Below are 12,027 nucleotides of genomic sequence, written 5' to 3' on the forward strand. Positions count from 1 at the left end.
CTGCTATTTTACTCTGAGCAACAGGTGAGATGGAAGCGCTTGATTTCCTTGCGTTCCTCTGGCTGAAAGATCCAGGTCTCACATCGAGTAATGTCGTAAGGACAAAGGCGATCAGCTTCGTCGAGAGGCTTCTGCGGTTCTACGCTGATGATCGCAGCCGACCGGAGGCAGAGCTGGACTCGGTGATTCTGCTGTCCACCTCGTCGTCGATGTGCACACTGTGAGAGAGGGTACTGCCTAGGCCCACAGCAGGCAATTCGTGTCCGTTTACCGTCGGTCCATTTTGACTGTCAGTGTCGAAGTCTGGGGTCAGGTAAGCGAAAGTGGTGTTGAAGTTGATGTTTTGTTCCTGGTATTTCTCCTGCAGCTGGCGTGGCACGAACACTGTTACAGTGGTGACGTGTTTCTCCCTTACAGGTAGTAGATTAGCCCCTAGGTCAGATGTATTGAAATATCAATTTTAAAAGGCCACCTCAAAGAAATTCAGGTCCATTTATCGAAGTTGGTCAGGCTACATCCAATGATATGGTAATACTCAAAACAAAACAACAGCAACAACAACAAAAATACAAACTAAAATAAAATGTAATTTCATTTTGACATGAAATAAATCATTTTTAAAACATGACCCCTGTCACGAAACCAAAACAAATATATCAGGACAGGGTTAACATTTTTCTTTTCAAATATAAGCACAAAGAACCACACAAGAATGTGTGTGCGTGTGTTTTTTTTAAAGATAGGAAAGAATAACCAAATACAGATGAGTAAATCAACCCAAACATGATAAATAATACAAAATAATCAAATAGTATCCAACACTAACAAACGATATCTATGAAAAACACTGTTAGCAAAATGTACTCAACACTTTCTGTATTATGCGCTTTCTAAAAGAAATCTGAACCACTTCCGGTCTCGGAAGTGGCTTACTTGGCGATGGATACGCCTAGCTTTCACAAACTAAAAAACTCTATTCATGCATTCTGCTGCAACAGGTAATGGCTACTGCCAAAAAAAAAATAAAAAAAAGGCACTTACAGTATACTTGTGTCACTGCTCACTTTGTGATCGATAAACACAGACAAAAGAAATGTATAATCCGGTACACATGGATTTAGTTGTCAGTGCCCAGGCACAAACCACACGAACAAGACCGCTTATTAATATATTTTCCCCAACGACATATTAACTTAGGGCCTTTCCAACAGGCTGTGTGTGTGTCGTTGGCATGGAGACCCGGTCAACAACCAAAACACTTAGTCAAGTAATCATTTTCAAATTAGGGTGCGCTTGCCACATGTCAAGCGACCACTTAGCGCAGTTTTGGCCCAGTGTGCTTGTTGTCTTTCGCTGGGATTGCATGAGCTCCCGGAGCTTTGTCATTTGACATTTGGTGGATGGCTTTCTCTACTCCAGGCAGATTGTTTAAATCAAGATTGATCTTTACCTGTGGTAGTCGATTGATCGCGTCCTCATTTGTGTGAGGTGGTCTGTTGAGGACAGCATTCAGCCCATCCATTCACGATGCTGGAATCGCTCACTCGTGAGCGTTTATCCGTCAGCCGTGTATTGGAGGAAGGCTTGAGTACCGTGTACTTCAAACGCTTCATGTTGTGGTTGTTGGTGCTGACTTTCCTTCTGTTTTGTGCCTCAGCCATGAGTTTATTTATTTAGATTATTTTTTTAACACTCATGCTCATCTTGCCGCTTTTACCATCTTTGGGCATCTTGATGTTGTCGGGGATCACCCAAAATTATTTGTCTCAAACGTTTTGTCCCAATGCGGATTTTATATTGAATACAGAGCAGCAACACAACTGCAAAACTAATATCTTTAATCAAATCAATCAAACGTATCAGTACCTCAGTGGTGTTTTCTGCTTTCAAACAACGGGGGAAAAGCTATTTTCATTCATCTCAATACATATTTTGGAATTAATACAGAGTGTCCAATGACAAAAAAATAAAATTGACATCTCATCATAGTGTTGTTTTTGTAGTCACTTCCTTGTGCACATAGGTCAAACTCAAGGCCCGCGGTCCAAATCCGGCTCTCCCCATCATTTTATGTGGCCCGCGAAACCAAATCATGTGCGTCAACTTTCATGATTTCTGCTAGAATCTATACCAACATATATATATATATATATATATATATATATATATATATATATATATAAATAAAATTAATAATATGTTGAGTCACAGTCATAACGACCCTCTGACGGAAACCAAAAATTAGTTTGACACCAGTGTCCTAGTGTGTGTCTTTCCTACTGATGGTGCCCTGCAAATTCTGCCTGGCAACAAGGACAAAAAACAATATGACTTTGCCTGACTGTGTTCCTGCCAGATTTTCCTGACCTTTTCCTGCTAGGTGGTGCTGCGGAATAGTTTGCCTCAAGTTGGCAAGTAAACACAGTAGTAAGCATGACAGGCGTACGCCATGTATTTTTTTTTTTTTAGTTTTGGTGCATAGATGATGGTGCACCCCCATCCTTGTTGTTATTTTTTTTTTCTCATTTAAATGCACATTTAATATTTAAGACAGTGTAGTGGTCCAATGTGAATATTAACACAAACTAATGTTGTTTTATCTGTAGGCAAGTTATCCTTATAAACTTCTTTTGCATCCTTTTTATCAGCGTGAATCTGACTGTGTTCCTGGCAGATCTCACTGTCCTTTCTCCACTGTGTCATAAAGCGGACTCGTTCAAATGTGACTGCAGTACACTTGAATTATTAGGTGCTTAAATTTGGCACCTGCTGAGAGAAGTCAATATAAAAAAAATGCAGCCAAACAGTCACATCATAAAGCCAGATAAACAATCACATTTATGGAGTTAATCAGTTGTAACCCGTGTCACCAAAGAAGGAGAAAAAGCCGGCCGGCCCACACGTGACCGTGGCCCTAAGGACGAGTTACGGCGTCATTAGGAGAAGTCACTCAACGCTGAAATGACTTTGGACACAAAATGTAAATCTCCCTGCACACACATAAGCATCTGAGAGGAATTTTCTGCGCATCAGCGTGACTGTGAATGAAATAAATGGAAGGAAGGCGGCTGCGAGTGGCGCCGCATTAGAGCAGCGCTTTTAAGGGCACTTAGGCACGCCAAATGTGAATTCCCATTAGGCGGAATGGAATGGAGGACGTCGACGTTTGGGGAGGTTTACACGGGGATTGGATGTCACACAAGAGGAATAATGCAGCTTTTTACATTTTGGGGAGGCTTAAAAGTCATTGTGTGCTGCGCCTGAAATGACCTATAAAAATTACTGTGTCTCGCATTGGCACGAAAATGGATAAATGGAGCCAAATGCATTGAAAAAGAAGAACAGAAGAGGCAAAACGCTGTGGAGAATTTAGCATGAGCGACTACATAAGTGGCTTGTATGCAGTTCTCGATGTTGGTTTTATTTAGAAGATCCTTGTTAAAAGCATGTTTTAATTGTTTGCTAGCCACGTTTGACCTTTTTGCAGAAAACGTAGCGTTCTGAGAAGGAAGTGTGTGTTTTGAAACACAGTTCTAATGGCCAATGGATATACTTGTTAAAAACACGATGTTATAAAACGCAAAAGTTCTGTTGTTCAGAAGAGGAAGTATGTGTTTTAGGGACAGTTCCGGCAGCCAGTGGAGGCACTTGTTAAAAAAAACATAAATAAAACATGTTTTCATCGGTCGTTTCGCTACTTTGAACTTTTTTGTGGGAAAAGAAATTGTTGGTCTGATGACGGGTAACTGTGCGTTTTGAAGAGAAGTTCATGTGGCGAATGGAGATACGAAGATATGGAGGTACTTGTTAGAAACATTACGTTATAAAACTGCTTTTTACTATCTTTGGCGGAAAAGTGGTGGTCTGAAAAGTAGTAAAAACATCGGGTCATAACATGTAGGAGAACCTGATTCTGTGGAGACCATCATAAAGTGGAGATACTGTTTGTTTTTTTATCAGACACCCCTTTTCAATGCAATTTTTTTTGGTGATGGGGTAGTGAGAGGCTCATATTTGGCCGCTATAAATCACACCTGCAGTTAGCCGTCACGTTAATGGCGAGCGCAGCCCGCTTGTATGGCCTCTTGGGGGGAAAAAAAAAAAAAAAGGCTACATTGGCAACGCTGCTGCTGGCGCCGCGGCCGTTCCCTCTTCCATCAAGGCTTCTCCCAACTCGTCAACAAATATAAGAAGCAAATCAATGGCTCACTGCCTGCTGTCATGGAGTTTCATAATTGCAATTGTTGATGGGTGTAAAAAAACAAAACAAATAAATAAATAAAATCAAACGCGGGGTGGGTCCTAATTGACCTGTTGACACTTCCTCCGAATGGCGTGCCAGCCTGCTGCTATTCTTATGCATGAGAGATGAATCCACTGTGAGTCATGAGTAAAAAAAAAAAAAACATGATGGCAGGTACATGCAGAAAAGGGACTCACTGGATGCGACAGAGTGACGGGTGAAGTGAGGGATTATGGGTAACAGTATTGTTTTTCTGTTTTGTTTTTTTTTCTAATCAAATGCGAAGGAAAACAAAAAGGACATGACGTGCCTATTAAAGCCGGGTTTTTAAACATTTTACGACCTTTTAAAGGCCACGTCCATCAAATTGAACAACCGCGCCTTCACTAAATTTGAACAGCTGACACAAGCTCAATATTCTTACATATTTGAAGAAGACATTTTAGCAATATTTTTCATTTACTGTCATGGAAATGTTCCACAACACGGTTGCTCAGATACTCTTTTGTCCAGCTTGAAACCATAACCTAGGCTTGAAACCTTAACTTGATACCCAAGTTTGGAAACCAAATCCTGTCTTAAAACTCTAACCAAGGCTTCAAACCTTAACTATAGTTTGAAATCCAATTTATATCTTAAAACCCTGCTTTGAAATCCCATCTTAAAATCCTAACCCTGGCTTGAAACCCTAATTTGAAACACTAAACACTGGCTTGAAATCTTAATTTGAAACCCTAACCCTGTTTTGAAACCTTAATTTGAAAACTTACTTTAAATCATTGACCCTGGTTTGAAATCCTAAATTGAAACCCAACATTGAAACACTAACTCTGGCTTGAAACCTTAATTTGAAACCTTAACCCTAGTTTGAAACCCTACCCGAGGCTTGTTTGCGATTGGGAGGCGGCAGCCCGATGTTTAGTAGTGAACGCAGCTTGTTCAGAAAACTGCATTCTGAGGGTCTGCTTGGTGCTGTACTTGTTCCTCTTTGTGTTTAGCGGTGTTTGTTACAGTAATGTAAAAAAATACTGCGATGTGCTATACCTGTGCTCTAAAAAAGAAGCATCAAAACATATTTCGACGATAGTTTCATAAAAAGTTGCCTTGAAAGCGGTAAACACATACGGCGTGAATAAGCGGACCACGTTCGACTTGCTTGTCAGCCCGAGCAGCTAAGCAGAGATGAAATGGGGCGCCCTCGTCATTTGTCACAGCGCCCGCGGGGTAATGACCAGGATGAATTGGACGTACGCTCTAATTATGGAAAGGACGACCAAAAAAGGAATACAAAATGTTCTTGTCAAGGTCCTTCCGACAGGCTGGGAAAAGTCCACTAAATCAGCAGTGAAGCGTAGCTGGGATTACTGCACATACAAGAAAATAATGATAGTTTTCATGATTTAGTCTTTGTACATGTCACCACAACAGATTTGAAATTCAATAATAATAATAATAATAATAATAACATTGTTCAAATGGAGATTGTTCCCCCCGGACGAGCTGGATGAAGTGGCTGGGGAGAGGGAAGTCTGGGCGTCCCTGCTCAAGCTACTGCCCCCGCGACCCAACCTCGGATAAGCGGTAGAAAATGGATGGATGGATAGATGGATGGATGGACCCGATTTTGAAACCATAACCCAGAAAACTTAGTTTGAAAACCTAACTGTAGCCCAAACTTCAAACCCTCATTTGATACCCTAACCCTAGTTGAAAACCCTGAATTAAAGCCCTATCCCTGTCTTAAAAACCGAATTTCAAACGCCAACAATGGCTCAAAACCCTAACCCAGGCTTGAATCCCAAACTTCAAAATGTTTTATACAACAATGAATAAACCTAGTGTTAAATGAATACAGCTCTCATTATTTGTCCCACATGGCCACCTTTCCATCATGTCCTCTCCTTGTTGTTTATTTGTTTGCCTCCCAACCTCCCACCATGTTATTCCACACCGTACCCTGGTGACTCTGATGTGGATTATTACCTTTCTTGTGTGTGTGTGTGTCTTTTTTCTTCTTCTTTGAATTCCATAAGTAGATTATACACATCACCAGAGGGGGTGACGTATAAAGCAGCTCCACTGTGGATTTGTTGGGTTTGAAGCTGCCAATAAGGAAAAGGGTGATAACCATGGACAGGAAATGGAATTTAATGCCACGTCAAAAAAGAGTCTGGCTGCTTAGAGTACTACGTGATTGATACAATTAATTGAATAGCAATTACGCTACATAAACACATTTATTTGACAAAGAAGATGCTAATGTAACATAGCATATAGCGGAAAGCACAATGGCTAACAATGACACATAACCGCAGGAGATCTTTTCCTACTTTTATACAGTGGTGCCTTGAGATAATGAGTTTAATTTGTTCCGTGACCGCGCTCGTAACTCAAAACACTTGTATCGCAAATATTCTTACCCCATTGCAATGAATGGAAATACCGTGGATCCTTTCCAGCCTCCACCCAAAACAACAAAAATGTTTGTAGTCATGTGTTTTTTTTTTCTTTTGGAAGAAAAATAGCACAATAATAATATTGTACTTTATAAAATCATACATCTATGACTTAATTAAGTAGAATGTAAAGACATTAAACCTTTTTTTGCCGTATTTTCTGGTTTCAATTCAATGGACATTGGGCTGCTCCTTGTGGTGTGCGTCCATTGTCCACCTTGGGGCAGTGTAATAATAATTTCATCTTTCAAATCTAGCACGGTTGCTAACAACACTCTTTTCTGCATTGTGTGAAATTAAGATGTTTATTTTCACATTAAACCATTGCCTGTGCAGTTAATAAAGGTCTTGTGACTTTCACAATTTGATCCTGGAACCGATTAATCTGTATTAATGTATCATTTCAATGGTAATAATAATAAAATACATTTGAAAGTAAATTTTGTTTATTTTGGGTGAGGCCAGCTCATAAGGGTACTAGTGATTCCCCAATAGTTTGCATTTACTTTAGTTTCATTTTACATTGGCAAATGTCTTTACACGTGTGTGGCAGTTAGGAATTATTAAAATGTGACTGTAGTTTTATGATAGCCGCAGTTTGACCCTGGAATGGATTAACTGACTTGAAATGATTTCCTATGGGAAATTCAAAATGCAAACAACTTGGAAGTCAACGCTCATGTGCTGCTTCGGAGGTTCCGCTGTATTTAAATCCTTCACCGTACAGTTCATAAATGTTTTACGATGGAGACGGTTTGACCCTGGAATGGATCATTTGCATTTTCCTGATTTCCTATGGGGAAAAAATTTTGCAGTAAACATGTCAACAAAAATGATTTCTATTATTGTCAGAATTCACAATCGTGGTATTTACTGTGTGTGTGTGTGAGCGTGTGTGTGCGCGCGCGTGTGTGTGTGTGTGTGTGTGTGTGTGCTGTACTGATGGCCGACCTAAAAAGCACCACGTGGATGCCCCGCCGACCACCCGCCACCCACCGCCCCCCACTTTGTCTGCTTTGGCCTCACTGCAGATTTCTGCTGAAGGCCATTGAACCATGTTTGGAGAAAAATGATGAAATGTCTATTATTTATGCTAAACTTTAAACACACGGTGAATCATTTGCAGGGTGCCAATGGGGAGAGTTCACCTAAAAGCTTTGGCGCAGCAAATATTTGCCGTATCAGTTCAGACATGAGATTTTTTTTTTTTTTTTTTTTTTTAGAAGAATGCTTTGACTTTAATGGAGGCTGGTGCGCTACATATCATGGAAACGCTGGCAGCAAATCATTAACGCAATAACAACAGCGCCACAACAACAACAAGTGGCACAATCACTATAAACCAAACAAATAAGGATCAGATAAGAGTAGCAGTGGCTGGACTGATAAAATTTTGATACCAACGTTGGTTTTGTTATTCGCTACAACAATCGACACCGATGTTGTGATACTTTAGTTCTGGTTTCCGCCCCCAATGCACTGTTGGCAGTTGCAATCGTAGGCCAGTATATCTATGACTGTACTGGTGCTACTGTTCCTATATCAACTTGGTATCCGAAAACTACTCAAAGGAGGAGGGACCTCAGGCATCAGAGGGAATTCAGAAGCGACACGGAATTAGAAACATTTCTCCTCGACACGTATGTTTATCACCACTTTTGGACATTTAATTGATTGTACATTCCAAAAATAAAACTTCAAACTGATGACATTTAGTTTTATAGTAACACTCCATTACGAATACTGTACAGTAATCCCTTGCTTATCATGGGGGTTACGTTCCAGAAAACCCCGCAACAGACGAAGTCTCCAAAGTAGCGAACAATTCTTGACTGAATATTTATATACATGTTAAAGTTGCATATATGCAATGCAATGTCTATCTGTGATAGTTTGGAGGTGCAGTTATTCATTTGTCCACTTGAGGTCACCAGCCACACACTCTACACAAGCACATACCTTTAAAAGGCAGGTATGCTCTGCTTGACTTACATGAAAGTCAACCTATGTGGATGTGTGAAAGACAGGCGATTTCCTGGCTAAACCATTAGGCAATGCGATTGTCTCGGTGTTGTAAGCTGCGCAAAGCATCATGCTGCTTGCTGATGCGTCCCAGAATTTCTTGCTGTGCTCTTTTTAACAACAGGTTGGAGAAAATCAAGCTAAACGTTGCTCTTTACTTGCATTTATTCCATATTGTTGGCCAAACCAGTTCCATATTTTTCCACATTGCTATGAGTGTGTGAATTTATTTCTTGAAACACTCACTGTGGCTGCGTGTTAACCAGCGGCATATGCCGGTCCTGTTTACGGCATTATTAAGCAACTTGGTAACTTACCAATTGTGTGAGTTGAAATTGCTCAGTAAGGTTTCTTTTTCTGCAAAGTAAAAGAGTCTATTTGTCCTTCTTTTACTCATTGCTGCCACATTATAGTCAAATAGCCAGTAATGCTAAATGACCCAAAGATGTCCAGGTGAGTAACTGCACTATCCTGATCATCAATTCTGCAATGCACTGACTCCACAATAAGTGAACCGCGATGCAGCGAGGCCTTACTGTAAGTCATGCTATCGATGTAACATGTGTAGGTAACATCAGTTTATTTTCAGGGATACGCTACCTTAGTATTGCTAGAGCCGCCATTTTGTTGAAACTGAATTTGCGAGCTCTGTGCATATTTATCACGACGACGCACTTTCATAATCACTCATTATGAATGGCCATTTTTTTAAATTGAGCTTGTGCATGTTAGTGAGGCTTTGGTTAGAGACTCGAGAAGGGGGAGGGATTAGTGCAGGGAGCCTACATATAAATCAATAGCAGTTACAACATTGCAAACTACGCCTTTAAAGGTCATGCAAATTAATTCAGATTCAAGAATTTGGTGACACATCCACCATTATTAAAAACTTTGTCGCTATGAAACTGTAGGTGAAACTGCCCCACTCAGATCATAAAAACATGTCAAGGTCATGAAAATTAATTCAGATTTGGCAATTTGATGAGACATCCACCATTATCAAAAAGTATTCCCGCTAGTCGCCCTGTATTTGCCTTGTATATTATCATAAAAAGCCTTACAAGTCTTGAAAATTCATTCAGATTTGACAATTAATGACACATCCACTTTCATTATTGAAAATACTGTTATCTTTGATACGGTCAGCGATACCGTCGTTATCACTTAAAGGTCATGAAAATTCATTCAGGTTGAGCAATTGTATGATGCAGCCACATTACTCATGAAAAAGTATTGGTTTCAGTATTGTGATTTGATTGGTCTATGGCATAATATCGGTATCAGTGATAGTATTTTATCATACAGCCGCCTTAATTATCAAAAAGTATCAGTATCAGCGAAACTATGCCTATATTTATTTGGTATTGGATCAGAACAACACTGAAAGGTCACAAAAATTCAATCGGATTTTGCAATTTCATGACACATCCACCATTATTAAATTGGTATTGGTGATGCTGTACTGTGTATGTATTTCGTCGTTATTGGATCACAAGGACACTTAAAGGTCATAGAAATCAATCTGACTTAACAATTTGATGATTTGTCTGCCCTCTTTTTTACAAAATATTGGCATTGGTGATGCTATAATCTTTCCTTCCCCATTATTAAAATGTATTGGTCTCTGTATCAGCAATGCTGTCCAAATCAGCAATGCTGTCCTCTTGGATTACAAAAAAAAAACAAAAAAAACTTAAAGGTAATGAAAATCCATTCAAATCTAGCAATTTGATGATACATTCGCCTTAATTTTTAAAATGTTTTGGTAACAGTATCGACGATACTTTCTGTACCAGTGATCACCCCCAAAAAAAAAATTCACTTTAATTATTAAAAATTACCGGTAATTGTATCGGTGATACGGTCCCTGTATTTACTCAGTACTGGATCCCAAATTTTTTTTTCCAGTTTGATGCATCTACCGCCATTATTAAAAAGTATCCCTAACAATATCTGCAATATGGTCCCTGTATCTACTTGGAATGAGATCTGAAAAGCACTTAAAGTCATACAAATTCATTCAGTTAATAATTTCATGATGCGTAGATAGTAAATATTAAAAACTAACTGTAAACATGAAAAATGAACAGTATTGGCAGGTCCCTGTATTCACTTGGTGTAGAATCCATAACAAATCTCGTCTCGCACACCATTTCTAGAAGAGACGGCACGAAATAGATCCTACAAAAAAAAGACTTGTAGTTTGCATGAATCCAGTGGAGATAAGACAGCAATAGTACAAGATGAGCTTTATTGATCCCTTCGAGGGGGAAATCGAAGCGCAGCAAAAAAAAAAAGGCATCAATAAGACATAAAACGCTACTTGCATTAGGAATACATCACGGGGAGGACGGACGGGGGATAATAATCGAGGTGAAAATGCATGCAAACGCTTGTAAGATATCAAGCAGGGTGCTGGAGTTCTCCCACACAAGATCTCCATCAAGTCATACAGGAAGTCACCATTAAGCTTTATCTTCCCGCTGCAGGTGCTTTTTTTTTTTTCTCTAATGAAGTGCACTTTCCATAGTCGCAGTGGGTGGGAACTATCCATCCATCCATCCATCCATTTTCTTAGCCGCTTATCCTCACTAGGGAGGGAGTGCTGGAGCCTATCCCAGCCGTCATCGGGCAGGAGGCCTATTCAGACCATGACCCCATGACCCCATGGGCTGTTGGTCATGTCATTCAAGCAGAGCACACCTGGCATGCGCTTGTGGTGAGCGTGTGGATAGTGACCTCAAGTATTAAATACTTGCACTTCTGAAAAGCTGTAAAGCATCACCTATTGGGTTGCATATATTAAACCTATAAATGTATACAATAAATAATTGGTCGCGACTTTGTGGATTTTATTTATTGCTGAGGTTTTCTGGAACTAAACCGCTGCGATAAACTAAGGTTTAATGTATAGCAGTGTATGCATACGCTATAAAAACAATGATAGCTTACACCAAGTTAAAGCAGATTTGAAGGCTCACCTCCAAAATTGAATAGTTCGCAGTTGTAAAATAATAATTCAATTTTATGCAGAAGATGGAGCCAGAGAGGGCTGATTTTTCAAAAGGTCATTTCAATAAAATTCTACTGTGTGAATTTTCAAAAGATAATTTCAATAATATTCTACTGTTTAAACATGTACTCTATGACAAAGTGTTATTTTAAACTGCAAGTTGTCCGTTTAAGTACATTTCAGAGTCTACACTTTTTTCTTTTACTTAAGGAAAGGAGTTAAGACAGTACTTTTACTTTTATCAGTTTTTGTATTACTATTATTATTATTTTTTTAAACTCGAGTAGCGAATG

General features: G+C 39.5%; 1 protein-coding gene across 2 annotated transcripts in view; it reads right to left on the reverse strand.

The window, feature by feature from the left end:
- The window catches only part of pigk (phosphatidylinositol glycan anchor biosynthesis, class K), a 79,853-nt gene that overhangs the window by 9,335 nt on the left and 58,491 nt on the right, over positions 1-12,027 (reverse strand). The window contains exon 11 of one of the 2 annotated variants that reach the window (XM_061693516.1): positions 143-432. The exons of the other annotated variant lie outside the window; for it this stretch is intronic. Coding sequence (XP_061549500.1) covers positions 412-432 — 21 coding nt within the window. The 3' untranslated portion in view covers positions 143-411. Of the gene's footprint in view, positions 1-142; positions 433-12,027 lie in introns of those variants that run through there. 2 annotated transcript variants of the gene reach the window in all.

This window comes from Phycodurus eques, chromosome 13 (genome assembly GCF_024500275.1).
Source record: "Phycodurus eques isolate BA_2022a chromosome 13, UOR_Pequ_1.1, whole genome shotgun sequence".
NCBI classification, from domain to species: Eukaryota; Metazoa; Chordata; class Actinopteri; order Syngnathiformes; family Syngnathidae; genus Phycodurus; species Phycodurus eques.